This window comes from Acanthochromis polyacanthus, chromosome 6, assembly GCF_021347895.1.
Source record: "Acanthochromis polyacanthus isolate Apoly-LR-REF ecotype Palm Island chromosome 6, KAUST_Apoly_ChrSc, whole genome shotgun sequence".
Taxonomy (NCBI): domain Eukaryota; kingdom Metazoa; phylum Chordata; class Actinopteri; family Pomacentridae; genus Acanthochromis; species Acanthochromis polyacanthus.
In genome coordinates this window covers 42,371,255-42,390,283 of record NC_067118.1, presented here as the reverse complement: position 1 = coordinate 42,390,283, position 19,029 = coordinate 42,371,255, and the positions used below count along the sequence as shown (strand labels likewise).

The following is a 19,029-nucleotide window of genomic DNA, read 5'->3' as shown; positions in this document are numbered from 1 at the left end:
AGTTTCAACACCATATTTTCGCAAAGTATAATATTCACAACAGATATCACAATCGCGATTTCAATAAAAACTCACACGTTTGTTCAAATGGTTCCAGTTTATTGGCGTCCACTGAATCACTTTCATTACAGAAAATCGCTGCCTACTACTGGTAGAGTCCTGGTAGTACAGTATGATTCCACAGAGAGAAGCGCATACCACACCGCACGTCGGTAAGAAAATATCTAAATCATATCTACAGTGAAGCACATCTGGGTTAAAATGCTGCTGGAATCCTTCCCGGTGTACAGTGGTCATATTTAACACTTATTTAACTCAGGTCCAAGGTACAGAAAAGTTATTTGACATCTGGCCCAAGACACTAATGATTACATCCACACAGTTTTGGTTTAACAGACAAAGCTGAAGCTGTTTGAGATATTTTTTCCAGGATACACCAGAGTTTACTGAGAAGGATTAGCAGCAGCATTTCTCACCTGATCCTGCTGCATCAGCAGGTGCGTTTCCGCTGCTGAAATCTTCTTTTATTGTCAGAAAACTCTTTCCTCCAGCAGCAGGAGCCGCCGTGTGCTTCTGAAAGCTTTGACAAAACAAGAGCTTTGTCTGGATGAACATCGCTGACCTTTTATCATAAAACTCCTCCATAACTGCATCCTTTTTTTCTTACAGACGACTGAAAATCAAAAACGACTTATACAGATGATGAATGTTGTTCTGACTTTAAAGAGTTTAAACCAAATTATTACTTGGGGAGTTGCTCAAACATAAAATCTAAATTTTTAGATGTATGATGTGATTTATCACCTTTTTTAAGACATACATAAAAGGGTCTGGTAAATATGTAAATACTGGACATCTACACTCAAACAGGACTGAGCAATATGCAACAATTGTAAGGATTTAATATTATTTTGCATAGTTTTCTTCCTAAATAACCAGATTCTGTTCTTGTCTCAGTAAATTTAGTGCCACTAATGTAACCCTTCCTGACTTATTTCTTTTCATTTGAACTTCTAGTTAATTTTTTTCCATATTGCTCAGCCCTACAGATGCTAAAAATTATTACTTTTAACACTTATCTTTCATTTTTCACACCATTTTCCTCCCTCTTTCAGAAGATACTGTCTTTTACAGTACAGTTTCTCTCAAAGAATAACACTTTTTCTAACATCCAGGATTTGCTTTGCCAATTTTAAGCATGAAATCAGTTGCGCGCTTCCTTTTTTGTCAAAAAATGAGAACAATTGCTTGACAAGGGAAACACGAAAGCCTCTCTTGACTTGAAAACATCGTTCTGTTTAATGAGACTCTACGAAGTGTTGGTGAGACGAGTGTAACAGCTGTGAAAACAACCAAAAAGCAACGTACACTGAACTCCATCTGAGATTTCCTCTAATTAGAAACACGCACATCAAAACCACCTGTCTGACTACGGGCCAATAAAAAACCTCCAACTGAAAGCTGAGAAATAAAACTAATGAACGTACATCCTCTTCACAGTGTCGTCACAACCTATAAGAGCTTAGAGAGCCGGCCTTCACTCACTAAACCAAAAATAGAAGCTTTGATTGACAAACAACATTCATGTCTACACGTCGCTGCTTCCACCTGCCCCTCCCCTCAAACCGCAGACATCTCCAGCATTTAAAACTAAACTTTTTTTTTTTTTTTTTTTTTTTAAAAATCAGGAAAGAAACTTGTTCTAAGCTGGTGAAGTGGAATCCTCGATGACCGAGCCGGTTATGGGGAAATGAATCCAGGCTGACAGAGTCTCTGTTCTCATTTCACCAAACCTTCCGTCCTCGTCCTGCAGGTTCCTCAGCAGCTGGGTGTTCTGCTGACCATGAGCTGGGAGGACTCCTGAGAGTCAAACGTGAGGCTGAGTCTTGCTGGGGAGGGACACGAGGGTAGTTTTTCTCTCAGTCAGTGGAGAAAAGGTCTCCGGCTGAAGGCAGCGGCGCCAAACCTCCGGTAACGTTGGGCAGCAGAGACAGATCAGGGAGGCTCTGGATGTGGGACTTGAGCTCCTTCCTCACCTGAGTCACCCTCGCTAGTTTCTGCTTGTATTCCTGCAGAGGACAAAACAGCACCAATATGAGATAAATATTACACTCATTCACAAATAATGGAAATAAATAGAATTTATGAAACAAGAATGGGAGGAAATACAAGCAGTGATCCTGAAAGTGGACACACCCAAATTATCACCAATAAACTGTGTGCTAAGTATCTCAAGTTGGTGAAAGTTGAATCACAAAGTCAGTTTAACACATAGATCTTGCATTTATTGGGTGTAATTTAAATTGTTTGCTAATCCTTTAGCTGTGTGCGTTTCTTGCCTTTTTGCAGTGATGTTGGCTTGTTTCCAAATTATATCACTTCAAGACATATGAGAGTAAATATAGCTAAATTGTAATAAATAGTAATGAAGTAACTCATCGTTAACTCAGGATGGAGAACAACAATCTTAGTCTTAACATGCTGCTCCCTAGCCGTGTTTATAGAACAGATGTTTATGCACATATCCTGCAATTGCTCTCACAAAATTTGAAAAAAACGTCTTAAATTTCACCTTTCTTAAAGTTTTACATTTCCTTGAGGTGATTTTCAAAAAGTAAACCCAACATTAATTTTATTATGTAGTTATTTTCACAGTTTTTTTTTAAAGTAAGACATGTGAGCTGCTGGATAAAGTCTGTCTATCTAATCATATCTATATAGCGTTTATCATTAACTGATCAGTTTTTGCTGCTTCTTTGCAGACAACATGAAATGAGCTAAACACCAGCCAACAGGGAAGAAGAATTACATCTTTCCCAATCAAACTAAATCCTGAGCTGATCAAGAATAAGAAACTAAACCAATATCTACTTTCTGTATTCTCCATTTCCACATTGTGTTTGTAGCTTTTAGCTCCACATTCTGACCAAACACTGAAGCCTTCGTTTATTCACTACAAACCACTTAAAGGAAACTAACCAATTTCCTTGACCCCTCTCAGTAAAGACAACCACAGAAGCTGTTGTGTCTGTGCAGGCGTGAACTCACCTCCAGCTTCTTCTCTCTCTCCATGAGCGCCTCCTTCTGGCTGCTGATGTATTCGGTCAGCATGCGGGCCAGCTGCCGGCGGTCCTCCAGCTCTGCAGCCAGTCGTCCGTTGTACTCGGCCAGCAGCAGACAGGCTTCGTCCACCGTCTTTGACAGCTTGTCTGCCGCCTCCTTGTCTAAAATGGAGTCAGAGTGGATTGTTAAGATCACAGGGTCTCGTTTCCTTGAACCTGACTGACTTAAAGGCAACGCTGCACATGAAGTCCACTGATTGTTGCGGAATTTGTGGAATATTTTGTCCTGCACTTCAGCGTATATCGTTCACAACAAAGAACAGATGATGTCAACCAGATGCACATTTCACATAATATAACATATACATTGCAATAAACTGATTCTGAGCCTTCTTACTGACTGACTGACTGACTGCTGCCTCGTAAAGCTCAGAAACATTCATCATGTTTTCTTACTAATGCTTCTTAAAGAAAACTCCTGCATTAGTAAGAAGACATGAAGAACGTTTTTGAGTGACTGTGGAAGCTGTTTCAGAACACCACCTAACTGTGACAACTGTTTAGATTTTTAACACCATGTGTGCTGTCATCATATTGTGTGTTTTTCCTTCAGCTGAATCGTTCCTTTTTCTTGCAGGAACAACACAGTTTTTCTCACTTTGTTCTTTCTCCATAAGAGCCACTTATATTTCTTTTTGTGTGTTAAAATGTGTTCATAAGGACATTATTTGTTGTGTTGTGATGGTTTGACACTGTCCGGTTTATTTTGGTGTGACACCGGAAGTGATGCTGCCGACCACTTCCTGTCTAACGGCAACAGACCACGGCTAAGCTTCTCTTTTTTTTTTACCTGTCGCACTGTGTTTTTAAGCCAGCACAGCCTGTAAGTTACTGGAATGATATGTTCTGCAAGCGTAAGCTTAGTACTAACTGCTAGGAGTTGTATAAGATGTTTCATGACAGTAATTTATCCAAAATAATATGTTTTACGAGACGTTAGCATAGACGCTAATTAGCCGTTCGCTAGCGCTAGCCTGTGAGCCCGTTAGCCCTTTTTAGATGTACTCTGCTGTGTATAATAGTGAGCAGACATTATGATTTATTCTTTACGTATCAGCTTATACACAATATTCTGTTTCTTGTTTACAGTTTTACCACATTCACTCGTTCAGCAAATAAATAGGCGACAAAAGGAACAACAGTGTGTTTTTTTCTGAGGTGACGGTTATCTGCCTGCCTAGCAAAGTGCGAGGGCAGGACACCCATCCACCTATCAAACACCGCGACGTCCCCCTCCACCGCCCGGCCCATCACCACAACCTGGGGGAAACACTGTTATAACTCATCTGATGAATCTCGCTTTGGCTTTACTCAGTATGCTGCAGTCACAGGGGAAAAATACAGCTCAATATACGCTGATAAAATATACCAAGAATTATAAAACCCTACCGGTGATCTTCTCCAGCAGAGAAACATCCTGAACTTCTTGTGGCAACGAAGCGATCTTCTGACGAACGGCAGCGTCGCCTGATGCAGCGTTTTCTAAGTCCTGCAGGGCTTTAACCAGCTCCTCTGTCTGGAAGCGGACGTCAGAGGGCGTTTGAGGGGGAAAAATGGATGAAAAATTAGAGTTAACAATGACCAGAAACTGAGCAAACACAATAAAGGGGAAGACAGAGGTAAGGCCAGTGCAAGGAGAAACAAACAAAACGGCATTTTAACGTTGGCGTGATTAAACGTCCTTACCAGCTGGGTAGCAGAGGAATCAGCGTTATGAGGAGAAATGTGGCTTCTGTAGTCGTCGTCATCGTCGTCTTCATCTTCCTGGATTTTCTGATAACTTCGTTTTACGGCTTTCTTTTCTTCTGCAGAGTCGAATTTGGAAACAAGAAAACAACACATCCAACATCACTAAACGACGTAGTTCATTGTACGCATTACACTTTACAAAAAACTTTTTTTACTCCTACAACTGATTTCTTCTCGTGGACCGTTTTTTTCTTGTAACTACTTTAAAGCTCACTTGAGATTTAAGTGATTTTAAAAAAAATAAATTTGCCATTTTGTCAGGGTTTAATACTTTTCCAGCCAACATTCAGCTCTTTTTAAATGAAGTAATCAACGTTTTAATTCTGTTTCCAGTAAACGAGGAAAAGTTCAGAAGGTCAAACTGTCCTAAAATATGGAAACCAACACAGTTTCTAGGATTATTTCCAATACGATGTGCAGCACGGATCAGACAAACAGATTTTAAGATGCAAATACAATTCTTAAAATCATTTTTAAAACACTGACATGTTGATGTTAGCATGGATCATTTCATTGTTTGGAGAATAATAATAATGATGCTGCTCAATGAAAGTTTAAAGAAAGCTCAAATGTGTTTTGTTTTGTTTAATTCATATTTATGTTCATTCTTTATCTTTTATATCTTGAACTGTGCACATTAAAGTCGTTACTCAGCCAGTATTTGATGCGATTTGTTTTTAAGGGTGCAAACACTACAACTGAGAAAAAAAACTCCCCAATAAGAAATCACCAGTAATCGGTATCGTATCAAATCTCTAAAGCATGGTACCGCCCATCACTAGTGTGGGGAGGGTTTATGAAGCCTTAAAATATATATAAATAATAAACTAAATATGGAACGTAACCCCCGCACTGGAATGGGACGGTGCTCTAACCTGAGGGCCTGGGGCTGCTGGAGTCTTCTATGGCCAGTTTGAGCTGCTGAATGAAGTCACTTCTGTAGAGGCTCCTCTCCTTCCAGATGTTCAGGAGTCTCTCCATGTGTTTCTTACAGTTCTCGTCTGCTTCGCTGTGGAGGAACAGGAGAGTTTATCAGAGGAGGACAAGAGCGAATAAACTCAAATAAAACAAACGAAATTCCTCCAAACAACTCGTGGATCATCAAGGAACGTGTTTGCATATTTTCAGGTGAATGACACCTTTAGAATGTCACACTCTTTAACAGAATATTTTGTAGAAATCAGAGAGTGAATAGGAAAAAATACGAAGAACGTCATCTGTAAAAGTTTACAGAATATTCACAGTTATTGGAAAGTTTGGGGCGTGGCAGGGAAAACCACATGTTTAGCTGAAATCTGAAATAAAAAACAGAACCCTGCAGCAAACAAACATCCTCACCTTTTACTTCAACTTGAATTTTATTTTTAAAAAAAGTCGCATTTAGGCGAGCTTCAGGTAAAGTCTTAAAGCATCAGGATAAAATGTATTTGTCAAGAACTGTGTTAGTATTTTGCAGCTCAGAGACGATATGTTCTGATCCCCAACAACCATGAGCTCCTCTAAGCAATGGACCGATGATCCGAAAATGAAGCTAACTACTGAAATAAAAAGACGTCAAAGTGACTCCAGCTTGCGTCTTGAATCGTCTGAATCTGGCTAAGAAATACCACTTAAGGCTAAAAGAAAAAACACCACACTAAATGAAAAAGTGCAGAAAAGCGAGGCAAAAAAAGTGGAAAACAGCAGAGAAGCTGTAGGACAGTTTATCCAACACAGAAGTGTTGATTCAGAAGAAATAGTGACCTGAAACCTGTCTACAAAAAAAAGTCAGTCTGATGTTTAGAAATCAACGAAGCCGTTTAGGAATGAGTGCAACGAACAGATGAAGTTAAAACGATGCAAAAACAACACTTTTCTAACTGTTCAGCATAGACGTAGTGACACACACTAAGGGAAGGCTGGATTCCACTAAATATCTGCAGATTCCAACACATAAATCACGGATTCAATCAAGAAAGGACACATGGAAAGAGTTTAGATTCCAGAAAAAGACAAAATCCTCTACTTCAACAAACACGAGCTGCAGCTTTTAAATCGACCCTCACAGACCTGAGCATTATTAGAAACCCGCTTTGGAGCACAACAGCCTAAAAATATCCCTGAACTAGAAGTGATCCGCTGGAAGACGAGCAAAATCAAAAATAGACGGACTCTGAGCAACATTAATGGTTTGGAAGCGTTGATAGCAGCTACAGGACAGCTACTGACTACTGATGTGTAGATAAACATAAATTCTGTGTAGTAATGTGCTTTAATTCACACACAGAACAGAGTTTATGACTGTCATACCTGGCGACATGTGAGCAGGCATCGACGAGAACAGACTCAAAGTCTTTGGTGAACTCCGGTCCTTTCTTCTTGCTGTTCTGGATGACATCGTTAGCCAGATACAGGAACGTCAGCTTCCTGGTGCTTTTAGCTGGAAGACACGTAAAAAACACTGAATTTAATTGTTTCCTGAACATACTTCATGCTGCTTTTCCTCCATTCTAGACCTCTGAATCAATGCCCTGTATCAGACTTGTCCAGTAGCAGAAAGAAAGGAGGGAAAATGACGGCACAGTTTGATGTCCGGGGTGATTTTTTGTGGTCTTTCTCACTCATTATCAACACATTTTACTCTGTGTGACCACTGGAGCTCAGAACAGCTTTAATTCTGACATAAAGACCAGACACTGGCTTCTAATCAATCTGTTGTTGACTCATTTTCAATTAATCGTTTAGTTGTTTGTTGGTGAAAAATGTTGATCTGTGTGTCCTAAAGACCAAAATAAACTCCTTGACTGTCTTATTTAATCCACAGACCAAAGATCTTAAAGTTTAGCATCATAACAGAAGAAACAAAACAGAAAATATTCACATGTCAAAAGCTGCAATCAGATAATGGGGACTTTTCTTCATTGACTGTCACAATAATGCAGCTCTAATTTGTTAGCATTTTTCAAACAAGACGTGTTGAAGAAAAGTGATTCTGATGAAATGTCACAATTTTAATCTTAGATTTGGTCGATTTTTGGATGGAACACGATGTCAGGTTTTCTATAGTCTATCATCTATTGTCTCTCATCACATTCAGGTCTAAAAACATCATTTTAAATCATAGATTGTGTCTGATCCTCACCAGTTTCAGGCTTTTAACTAACTATTGCAGCTCATTATGACACATTTCCCCACTGAGGCATCACCACCACTGCTTAGCTGCTCTAAAAACCACACAGTTGTGTGTATTTCACCTCTTACCTTTCTTCAGCTCTCTGTGCCACACTTTGACGATGAGGCCCGAGTGTTTGCGGTGGTGGATGATCCACAGGGACAGGGTCTGGACGCTCTGCTGGGAGCTGCTCAGCTCCGACAGCTTCTTTTCCAGGGCAGACTCGGAGAAGGACGACATGCCGGCGTGTGAGTGCGCGCTGCCCCGGTGACCGGACCGACTCCGAGCCGCTCTAAAGCCGCTGAGCTCCGAGCTGCTTTGGAGAAACTCGCACTGTCATCAAAACTGAAGTTGGGTCGCTGACTGGAAGGCAGACAAGCAGCAGCAAACAGCCTCCTGCAGCCAAACGATAGGGCTCTAACCTTATAATAGCGCCTAACTAGATGGATTATGGACTAAAAGTGTCAAACAAACCTTCAGAGTGTCCCCTCTCTGGCTCTGGCGGTTTGTTTACAGCACCAGCTAACGTTAGCTAGCCGAGCTAAGCAGCCATCTGCAGAGCCGTGCCGCGCCGAGCCTGTTTAACCCGCCTAAAAATTAAACCTTCGTGCACAAAACGTCTCAGCAGGCCAGAATATGAAACAAAAAGGCCAAAGACTCACGGCTAAACTCACATTTGGGCTCTGGTTGCAGAACTCATCAAAAAGACTGCTTCGAAAAAATGGCAGCAGCAGTAGCTCGCACTTTCACCTCGACATGTGCGTCGCACAAAAGTGACGCAATCAGACCCGGGCATCATCATCCTCTTTATCCAGAGATGAAGATGAAATGTACTCTATTAGTACAGAAATACTACAATTTATACTCGTTAGTACATAAACACTAAACCTACTAGAACATAAATACCACATTTTATAAAACCTATTTTATAAGTATATAAATACCACATTTTATACTCTGTAAGTACATAAATACTATGATTTATTAAATCTAGTCTGTAAGTACATAAATACTACATTTTATAAATATATGTATAGCCATAGTTCAGGTTCCACGTTCAGCCCAGCTTGATGTCCAGTGATGCGGATCAGTAAAATAACAGCATAATAACCTATAAAGAACCAAAACAACTTGCCATGGTCTAGAAATGATTTTAAATTTATAGTTTTACTAATTTACAATCTGCAGTTCATGTCTTCTCTGGAATTTTTACACTTTGAGGGCCGGATTGGACCCTCTGGAGGACCGGTTTTGGCCCACGGGCGTCATTTTTAGAGGGTAAACAGCTACTGTTATACATGCTGGCTTACTGGGACACTATTAAGACTGATTCACCTGAACTTCTGCACAAAATGGCATTTTTAAGATGTTTTTTCAGATTGTTCTAAAACTATAATTGGCTCTATGAAAAGGATGAACTGTTGAGTTATTGAAAGGAAAACACAAAACAGCCTTCATGAGATTATCTGTAGTGAACAAAGTTTTGTTTAAAAGCTGCTGCATCAAACTCAGATCTGCTGTCAACAATAAACCTGCTGATACGGAGCTGTTACTTCACACTTTTTTCTGTTCAAAAGCTTCCATGATGCAAATATTCTCTCTCAAATCTCTGTGTTTGAACAGACATGCTCGTTTACATGCTCATTTGACTCCATAATACTGCGGCTGACAAAATGCACAATATTCCTGTCAAAACAAAGGGTTTGGGATCAGGTGACCGTCAGGCAAATAGTTTGTGTGTGTTTAACAAAATGAGGCTCAAATGTCAACCAAAATACAAATTCAGATGCACCTGTAGAGGCCTTTTAGAAAATAATAATACCTGTAAAAACTCGTTAAGGTGGGAAAACACAACAAACACTAACCGATGAAGGTTTGTGATCCAAGAACAGAACTTAGCACGGAACCTTGACAATAGCAGCAATGTGCAGTCAAATATGTCATAAAGATGCTTTAATTATGTAAAACAAAGTTAAAGTTCAAGCTGTGCGACGTTTTCTCACTTTGTTTGCTTCCTGCTGCGTAACAAGAGTAAAAAAAAAAACAACTCAGATTCCTCAGCAAACAAACCTGTTTTCTTATTAAATAACTAACAGAAGTGCAGCGAGAATATCAGAGAGCAATACTTTCTAAATAAGTCATCGTCAGTTATTTTTTCCATGCTTGGAAGTAAAATCTAATTGGAAATGTCAGTATGGCCAGCCTAAAAACAGATGCTTTGAAGAATTTAACTAAAAAATATGCTACTGGGTCAATATATAACTGCAGGACTTTTTGTATCATAGTCGACATTTTTGCTGTTTTCAGTCCTAAAACCAACATGGCCGCCTATAACCAAACACCATATGGCATTTTAGACAAAGATTCTTCTAAATATTATAGATACAACTGAGTAAAACTGAAACTGAAAGTTACTTCTAAAGATATTGTAGTAAACCTGTTGACTACTTTATATTAAATAAGTCAGAAAGCCTTGGAGTCTGGCCAGTCTTTTCTTCAGGAGGAAATGACATCATGTGGAGCAGGTCATGTGATCTGGAATTAACACACTTCCTGGAGAGGAGTTTTTGGAACGGGGAGCTTAGTGGAAAGTGATTTCTAGGACACAGATACAGTTTGTGTCATGCTCCTCCTGCTCCGGTGCGATGACATAATCAGCCCAATGATGAACGGCTGTGCGGAGAGCGCAGCTGGCAGGAATTGACAATCACCGCAGCATATAAGCCTGCCTCCCTGCACAGTTCACTGCCGGTTCATTGCTCCATGTCTCATCTGCCAAGACAACGATGTTTCCCACCTGTCACAGTTATTAAGAGTTTTCCGTTAATTTATTCTTTGACATTAAATCATTATTAATTTCACCCACCTGTCTGTGGCTGCTGATTCGTGACAGTTTGTTATGTTGTGTTATAAAATTAAACAAATGACCACAGAAAAACACAAAATGACTCAATGAGACACAAAATAATCATAAAAAGAGACAAAACGACCACAAACAGAGTGATTATGACCAAAAATGACCACAGAGAGACACAAACTGACAAAGAAACAAAAATGACTGAAAAAGGCTCAAAAAGACACAAAATGACAACAGAAAAAACACAAAATGACTCAATGAGACACATGATTATCATATAAAGATACAATACGACGAGAAACACACGAAACAACTACAAAAAGTTGCAAAATCACCACAGAGACACACAAAATGACCACAAAACACCTAAAATGACCAGAAACAGACTGGAAATGACCACAAAAATGCACAAAATGACCACAAAAAGATCTAAAATTCCCACAAAACAGTCTGATAATGAACAGAAAAATTTAAATGTGAATATTTTTGCACTAAAACAAAGGAAACATTTGGAGTAGTTGTTATTTATAGGCTATTCTGCTGTGATTTTACTGGTCCGGTCCACTGGAGATCAAACTGGGCTGAATGTGAAACCTGGACTAAGATGAGTTTGACACTCCTGATCTAAAGTTTGTATTTCCATTCACGCCCATTTAAGGGGTCAAATGAACATGAATTAGACAGGAATTTTTATCAAATTAGACAAAAGTTTTCCTACTAATAGATCTGCTCTGAGCCACAGCTGTCAGCTTATATGTCACTCGTTCAGAATGAATTGAGAAACACCGGTCTGTCTTTCATGGTTTATTACGTTTATGCAGCTCATTTCACTGGGAGGGAATCTCTACAGTCACACAAACAAATTCCATATGCAAACATGCTGCACTCAACAAACATTCCCCAGAAAGATGCAAAATCCTTCCCTCTGTCAGTCAGCTCTTTGAAAAACAGCTGATGTGTTTCTAGCGGCCTCACTGAGCTTCTCTGAGCTGGAGGTGAAGGATGTTTGTGTTTCTGCTGGTATCCTGCCTGCTGCTGCTGCTGCAGGCGGCTGATGGGGAACTGGATCACAGCTCTCAGGGTCAGGGGATGCAGCTACAAGGCGACTTCTCCATCGCTGGGTTCTTTCCTCTCCACTACATTGACCAAGAAAGTACCGGTCTGCCTGCTTTGGCTCCATGCAGCGAGTGAGTTTAAACCCCCAGTAATCACATGCGTATTTTATTTATTTATTTCTCATTATGCTTGTTGCATGTTTTTCAGAGGTGTAGCCAGCCAACATGGGTTTCATATGATGCAGGCCATGAGGTTTGCTGTGGAGGAAATCAACAACGGCAGAGGAGAGCAGCCTCTTTTACCGGGAGTGAAGCTCGGCTACCAGCTGTATGACGTCTGTTCTGAGCCCTACGGCATCCTGGCTGCTCTGGACCTGGTGGAGCAGCATCACCAGAACCCTGCATCATCTGGTTCACAGGGAGAAACAAACTCCAGCAAAACGCAAACAACGCTGGCTGTTATCGGACCTGACAGCAGCAGCACGACGTTCATCCCCGCTGCTTTACTGGGAGCCTATTTCATACCACAGGTGAGTTATTAACTGGAAAGATTACACACTGCACGTGACATTTAGAGGCTGATAACTCAAAAATTGTCCAAAATGACTCGAAAATGATCCGTAGTTACAGAAAATTAGTCCAGAATGACATATTTGTTCTAAATTACTTGAAAATCATCTCAAAGACGCAAAAAATGATCCAAGACAAACAATCTAAGCTGAAATAAAACTTGTTGAAATTGACATGAAAATTGTACAAATGACTCAAAAATTGTACAAAATGACTTAAAAATGATCCATAATTTCAGAAAATTATTTTAGAAGGACATGTCCTCAATGACTTGAAAATTATCCCAAACACACAAAAATGATCCAAAATGATGAGGAACAAGCCAAGCTGACATAAAACTTGTTGAAAATGACAGGAAAATTGTACAAATGACTTGAAACTTTTCCAAAATGACTTGAAAATTGTCCAAAGTTACTTTAAATTTGTCCAAAATTATTTGAAAATGGTCCCAGAGACACAAAAATGATCCAAAACAGCGAGGAAGGATCCAAGCCGATATCAAACTTATCGAAATCGACAAGAAAATTAACTAGAATTACCCAAAATTTGTCTAAAATGACTTGAAAATGATCCCAAAGACACAAAAATGATCCAAAATGACATGGAAAAGATGTCTTATCTTGTCTTATCTTGTCTTGTCATATTACATAGTATCTTGTATTATCTCATCTTAACGTATCTTATCGCATCTCGTCTCATCTTGTCCTGTCTTGCCTTATCTTATCTTATCTTATCTCATCTTATCTTCAGCTCATCTTATCTTCATCTTGTCTTGTCTTGTCTTGTCGTATCATATCATATCGTATCTTATCTTATTTCCCCTTTGTAGATCTCTTACGAAGCATCAAACGAACAGCTGAGCAACAAGTTCACCTATCCGTCCTTCTTCCGGACAATCCCCAGTGACAAGAACCAGGTAGCAGCCATCATCCAGATCCTGGTTCGCTTCAACTGGACGTGGATCGCTGTCCTGGGCAGCGACAACGCCTACGGACTGCAGGGGATGGAGGGTCTGGTCAAACAGGCTCCGGACCACGGCATCTGCATCGCCTACCAGGGCATCATCCCCGCCTACAGAGCCGACACCGTCCAGGTCATGAGGAACGTCGTGGATCAAGTCCTGAAAACCCAAGTCGGTGTCATCGTGGTGTTCTCCAGCAGGACCAAACTCAACAAGTTCATCCCGTTCGTCATGGAGCGGAACATCACCAACAAAGTGTGGATAGGGACAGAGGACTGGTCGGTGTCTTCTCTCATATCAGGGATTCCTGGGGTCCACACCATCGGGACTGTGATCGGCGTGGCAGTTAAATATGTGGCCTTCTCTAGTTTTAAGGAGTTTGAGCGACGGGTGCTTGAAGCGTCGATGCAACAAAACGAGCAGAAAGACTCTGATGGTCCCGTGGATGAAGGCGACGTCTGTCTACAGAGCTTAGACCTGTACAGCCTCGTCAGGATGAACTTCTCTCTGGAGGAATACGACATCACCTCCTCCTTTAACGTGTATAAGGCGGTGTACGCCGTGGCTCACGCTCTGCACCGAACACTCGACTGTGATTCTGGAGAATGCAGCAAGAGACACGTGCATCCATGGGAGGTGAGATGATGGAAATATGTGGTTTTCTTTCCAAACTTCTTTTGTCACTAATATTTCCCTCTTCCTCTCCACCTCAGCTGCTCTATCGGCTGAAGCAGGTGCGGTTCTCTCTGGAGAACTCTTCTGTATACTTTGATGTGAACGGCAACCCTCCCACAGGATATGACATCATCACCTGGATCTGGAGAGGGACGAACTGGTCCTTCAGGATCATCGGCTCCTTCACACCCGACCCCATTTCGCTCACGGTGGACGCTGATGAGATTGAGTGGTTCAACAGAGGAGGGCAGAGAGAAGTAAGACCAACATGGTGTATTTTGTGCATTTTTGTGGCCGTTTTCAGTGTGTTTGTGATAATTTTAGATGTTTTTGTGGTAATTTCCTAATTTTTGGGGAGTTACTTTGTGTGTCTCTCGTCATTTTGAGTCTTTATATGATCATTATCTGTCTCACTGAGTCATTTTGTGTTATTTTTTTTGTAATTTTGTGCATTTTTGCAGTCATGTTTTGTCTTTTGTGGTTGTTTTGTGTGTTTTTGTGCTCATTTTGTTTCTTTTTTGGTCATTTTCAGACTGTGGGCATTTTAGATCTTTTTGTGGTCATTCTGGGCATTTTGGAGGCTGCTTTCAGTCTCTGGTAATTTTAGGTATTTTGTGGTCATTTTGCAACTTTTTGTAGTTATTCATCATTTTGTACATAATTGTGTGTCCCATTGAGTCATTTTGTGTCTTTTTGAGCCTTTCTTGGTCATTTTGTGTCACTCTGTGGTCATTTTTGGTCGTTATCAGTCTGTTTATGGTCGTTTTGTCTCTTTTCATGGTAATTTTATGTCTCATTGACTTACTTTGTGTTTTTCTGTGGTCATTTTTAAACTTACTATTTCATGAGCCACATGATCTGACTGATCCACGCTGCTTCTACTTCTGTGCATACATCATCCGTACAGGTTATTACTAAGGTTTTCACACTCTTAACTAATAACCGTCATTATATTTTAGCTTCTATAATTATATGGAATATGTAAACAAATTGTGTGAAAATGGCCAACTTGAGAAGAGACGAGTCAGAAATTTTATAAATCCTGTAGAACATTTTTTTTGCCAGATATTGCTCTAAAAGCAATAAGATATAAGGAATATGACATTCAACAATGACGTTTTATGCATGAATTTTGAATATAGTAACTGAAAAATGAAATATCTCACATGCAGTTATAATATTACAAATGAAAATGAAAAGCGACACATCACACTGAGGCGGGTATTTTCTATCTATCTCATTCAGAATGTTAACTAATAAAGGCTGTTTCTAATCCTTCCTGCTTCATGTGTTTCTGGTGTGGAGGTACCTCTGTCCATCTGCTCTCCTCCCTGCCCCAAAGGCCACAGGAAGCTGCTGACGGGTCAACACACCTGCTGCTTCGACTGCCTGGCCTGTCCTGCTGCCACCTTCCTCAATAAAAGCGGTAAATAGAGACACAGACATAAACAAGTCAGAGCAGAGTTTGCTCCATGAAGAAGAAAATGAATCTGAGTGTTTTATAAATGTCATAATATTTTTTGTTTGCTTTTTGAAAGTGTGAAAGCAAATGAAAGCAAAACATAAAAATATCCTAAACCAAAATTCTAGTAAGACAGGGAGCATTGAAGTTACTAGAATACAGATGTTCCTGTTCAAACTGAGTTCAGATCATTGTTGCTCTTTTGCAAAATTACAGTTGTAAAGTTAAAGTTTCCTGATTTCATTTAAGGCACTACTAGTGTTCGTATAATGTAATAGACAGGTTAAATGTGCAGAATATACCACAAACTCTTGTAATTCTGCAGCTTTAGACACACAAAACAACTACAAAAAGCTGAAAAATGACCACAAAAACACCTTACACTTTCACAGACTGACAACGGTCATAAAAATGCACAAAATGACCACAAAATAATCTAAAATGCAAACAAAACGGAATGAAAATGACCAAAAAAAGAACCACAATGAGCAGGTCATGTGATCTGGAATTCTGGATCTGGATTTTTGAATTGGATAATAATTCTGATCTGTCATTTTGGACAATTTTCTTGTCGTTTTAAACAGGTCTATGTTTGTTCATCATTTTAGATCATTTTTGTGTCTTTGGGATAATTTTTGAGTCATTTAGGACAAATTTCATGTCATTCTCGTCTAATCTTTTGTTATTATGGATCATTTTCAAGTCATTCCGGATGGACTTTTTGTATCATAGTTGACCTTTCAGTGATATCCAGTCATTTTTATTAATAAGTGATTGTTTCCAAAATAAATGATTATGGAATTTGTAAATACGTGATCATGATGAACATAAAAAACATGAGTTGTTTTTTTATTTTTAATAAAAACACATGCAGATATAACCCATGGACTTCAAAAGTTCCTGAGTTATAGACCGACCCATCAGTTGTTGTATGTGAGGTTGACCAGCAGGTGGCGCCGAGAACTCATCCTATGTTCAGACTCTACACTTTTGCGCTGAATAAAACCTGTAATATGTGACTACTAATAAATGCTGTTACATGTCTGTAAAATGTTTGGAAACCTTGAACTGAAGCCACTGAACCGCAGATTTTACCATCCGAATATTTCCAGAAATGACTTTTATTCCTGCTCTTTCTCTCATTTAGAACCGACTCGATGCCAGCCCTGCCTACCGGAGCAGTGGGCCCCACCCAGGAGTGAGGAGTGTCTGAACAGGACCGTCCTCCTGCTGGCCTGGAACACCCCCATCTCCATCGCCCTGCTCTTCTTCCTGGCCTCCTGCCTCCTCATGACCTCCAGCTCTGCCGTCATCTTCCTGCTCAACCTGAACACACCGGTGGTTAAATCCGCCGGCGGCCGCACCTGCCTCCTGATGCTGGCAGCACTGACCGCCGCCGCCCTCAGCTCTCTGTGCCACTTCGGAGAGCCGTCCCCTCTGGCCTGCATCCTGAAGCAGCCTCTGTTCATCTTCAGCGTCACCGTGGTCCTGGTCTGCGTCACCGTGCGCTCCCTTCAGATCGTCTGCATTTTCAAATTTGCCTCCAAGCTGCCTCCGGCCTACGACAGGTGGGCCAAGAAGCACGGGCCGGAGGTCACCATTTTCCTGTTGTCCTTCATCATCTTGGTCATCTCTGTGCTCCGCGTGGCCCTGAACCCTCCCAGACCCTCCCAGGACCTGAACTTCTACCCGGACAGCATCGTGTTGGAGTGCAGCCACACGCTGTCGGCCGGAGCAGGAGTGGAGCTGGGCTTCGTGTCGCTGCTCAGCGTCCTCTGCTTCTCCTTCAGCTACATGGGCAAAGACCTGCCGGCCAACTACAACGAGGCCAAGTGTGTGACCTTCAGCCTCCTGGTGTACATGATGTCCTGGATGAGCTTCTTCACGCTCTACCTCATCAGCAGAGACCCGTTCACCATGGCGGCGTACGTGTTCGCGACCCTCTTCAGCGTCGCGGCCTTCTTCGCTGGATACTTCCTCCCCAAGATTTACATCATCGTCCTGAAGCCGCAGATGAACACGACGGCACATTTCCAGAACTGCATTCAGATGTACACCATGACCAAACAGTAGAACGTGTAGAAGCTGTTAGATGACACATAATGTAGATGTGTGAGGTCAAATAATGGTTTACTTTTACATTGATCTCATTTTAAAATATATGGGTCAATATATAATTGTGGCACTTTTTGTATCATAGTTGACATTTTTGCTGTTTTCAGGCCTAAAACCAACATGGCCGCCTACAACCAAACACCACATGGCGGAAGGAAGGAGGAAATGACATCATGTGGAACAGGTCATGTGATCTGGAATTAACACACTTCCTGGAGAGGAGTTTTTGGAACGGGGAGCTTAGTGGAAAGGGATTTAATTTTTTATTTTCCACATAAAATTTGATATATTGCCAAAAAAATAAATATCTGTCATGATTATGTCAACTTAATAAAAAGAACACAATCCAAACTATTTCTGAATAAACTCATTTTATTATTATTTAGCTCATTAGAAGGTGGTTGGTGTTAAATTCAGACGTTATTTAGTTGACATTTTAGTGATATCCAGTCATTTTTTATTAATAAGTGATTGTTTCCATGATAAATAATGATGGAATTTGTAAAAAAAAAGAAAAGAAAAAAAAAAGATCATAATGAAGATAAAAACATTATTATTTTTTTTACTTTTAATACAAATGTATGCAGATATATCCCATGGACTTGAAAAGTCCCTCAGTTTCTGTTCAGCTTGTATCATTAGTTGACATCAGGTTGAATTGTGAAAACATGGATCTGATTTTTCACAGGTTCAATAACAAGCGGCAGCTGGTGGTGGAGAAAAAAGTTTCAGAGTTTCAGCATGACGTAACTTCTCATTGCATATCAACACACACACACACACACACACACACACACACACACACACACACACACACACACACACACACACACACACACACACACACACACACACACACACACACACACACACACTCTGCTGCTGGCTGTTGTTTGAGAGCAGAGAAGAAAAGGCCTTTTGTGGCTGGGAGGTCATCTATTGACCAGTAGAAGTGTGAGTAGAGTCCAAGCTTGGCTTTCCCACAGTCTCTCTGTCCACTCTCAGCCTGAAACCCTCGGTCAACAATCGAAGTGTGCCATGGGTGAACAAGCAAGAGGCTTCTTGTCCCGACACAAAGGAGCGGAGCGAGGTGCCGTTGGGAAAGTTTCATCATGGAACATTAACATTCATCATAGATACTGATATTCATCAGTTATTTAAGGAGAATCTGATGGAAAAAATAAGACCACTGTGATCAAAATTCAACCCAAAATATCACCAAGACATCAACAACCGCAGGAAATACACGGTTAAATTAATTCATCAGCATGGTTACACTGTAAAAAAAGTTTATACATTTTATGGTAAAAAA

General features: G+C 40.5%; 2 protein-coding genes and 1 long non-coding RNA gene across 3 annotated transcripts; 2 read left to right on the top strand and 1 right to left on the bottom strand.

The window, feature by feature from the left end:
- Positions 1-78: 78 nt before the first annotated feature.
- Positions 79-8,795, bottom strand: rprd1b (regulation of nuclear pre-mRNA domain containing 1B). Its single transcript, XM_051949008.1, has 7 exons — positions 8,112-8,795; positions 7,161-7,290; positions 5,747-5,880; positions 4,809-4,927; positions 4,512-4,638; positions 3,049-3,224; positions 79-2,069 (listed from the first exon to the last, which is right to left on the bottom strand). The coding sequence occupies exons 1-7, from the start codon at positions 8,260-8,262 to the stop codon at positions 1,920-1,922; spliced, it is 987 nt and encodes a 328-aa protein (XP_051804968.1). The 5' UTR covers positions 8,263-8,795; the 3' UTR covers positions 79-1,919.
- LOC127534296 (uncharacterized) lies at positions 3,869-4,258 on the top strand. The gene is made up of 2 exons (XR_007942319.1): positions 3,869-3,945; positions 4,212-4,258. It is a non-coding gene; the product is annotated as an uncharacterized LOC127534296 (long non-coding RNA).
- Positions 8,796-10,979: 2,184 nt separating the features above from the next.
- Positions 10,980-18,071, top strand: LOC110970524 (taste receptor type 1 member 1). Its single transcript, XM_022220813.2, has 6 exons — positions 10,980-12,066; positions 12,143-12,464; positions 13,334-14,101; positions 14,179-14,397; positions 15,446-15,566; positions 16,750-18,071. The coding sequence occupies exons 1-6, from the start codon at positions 11,882-11,884 to the stop codon at positions 17,673-17,675; spliced, it is 2,541 nt and encodes an 846-aa protein (XP_022076505.2). The 5' UTR covers positions 10,980-11,881; the 3' UTR covers positions 17,676-18,071.
- Positions 18,072-19,029: the final 958 nt, after the last annotated feature.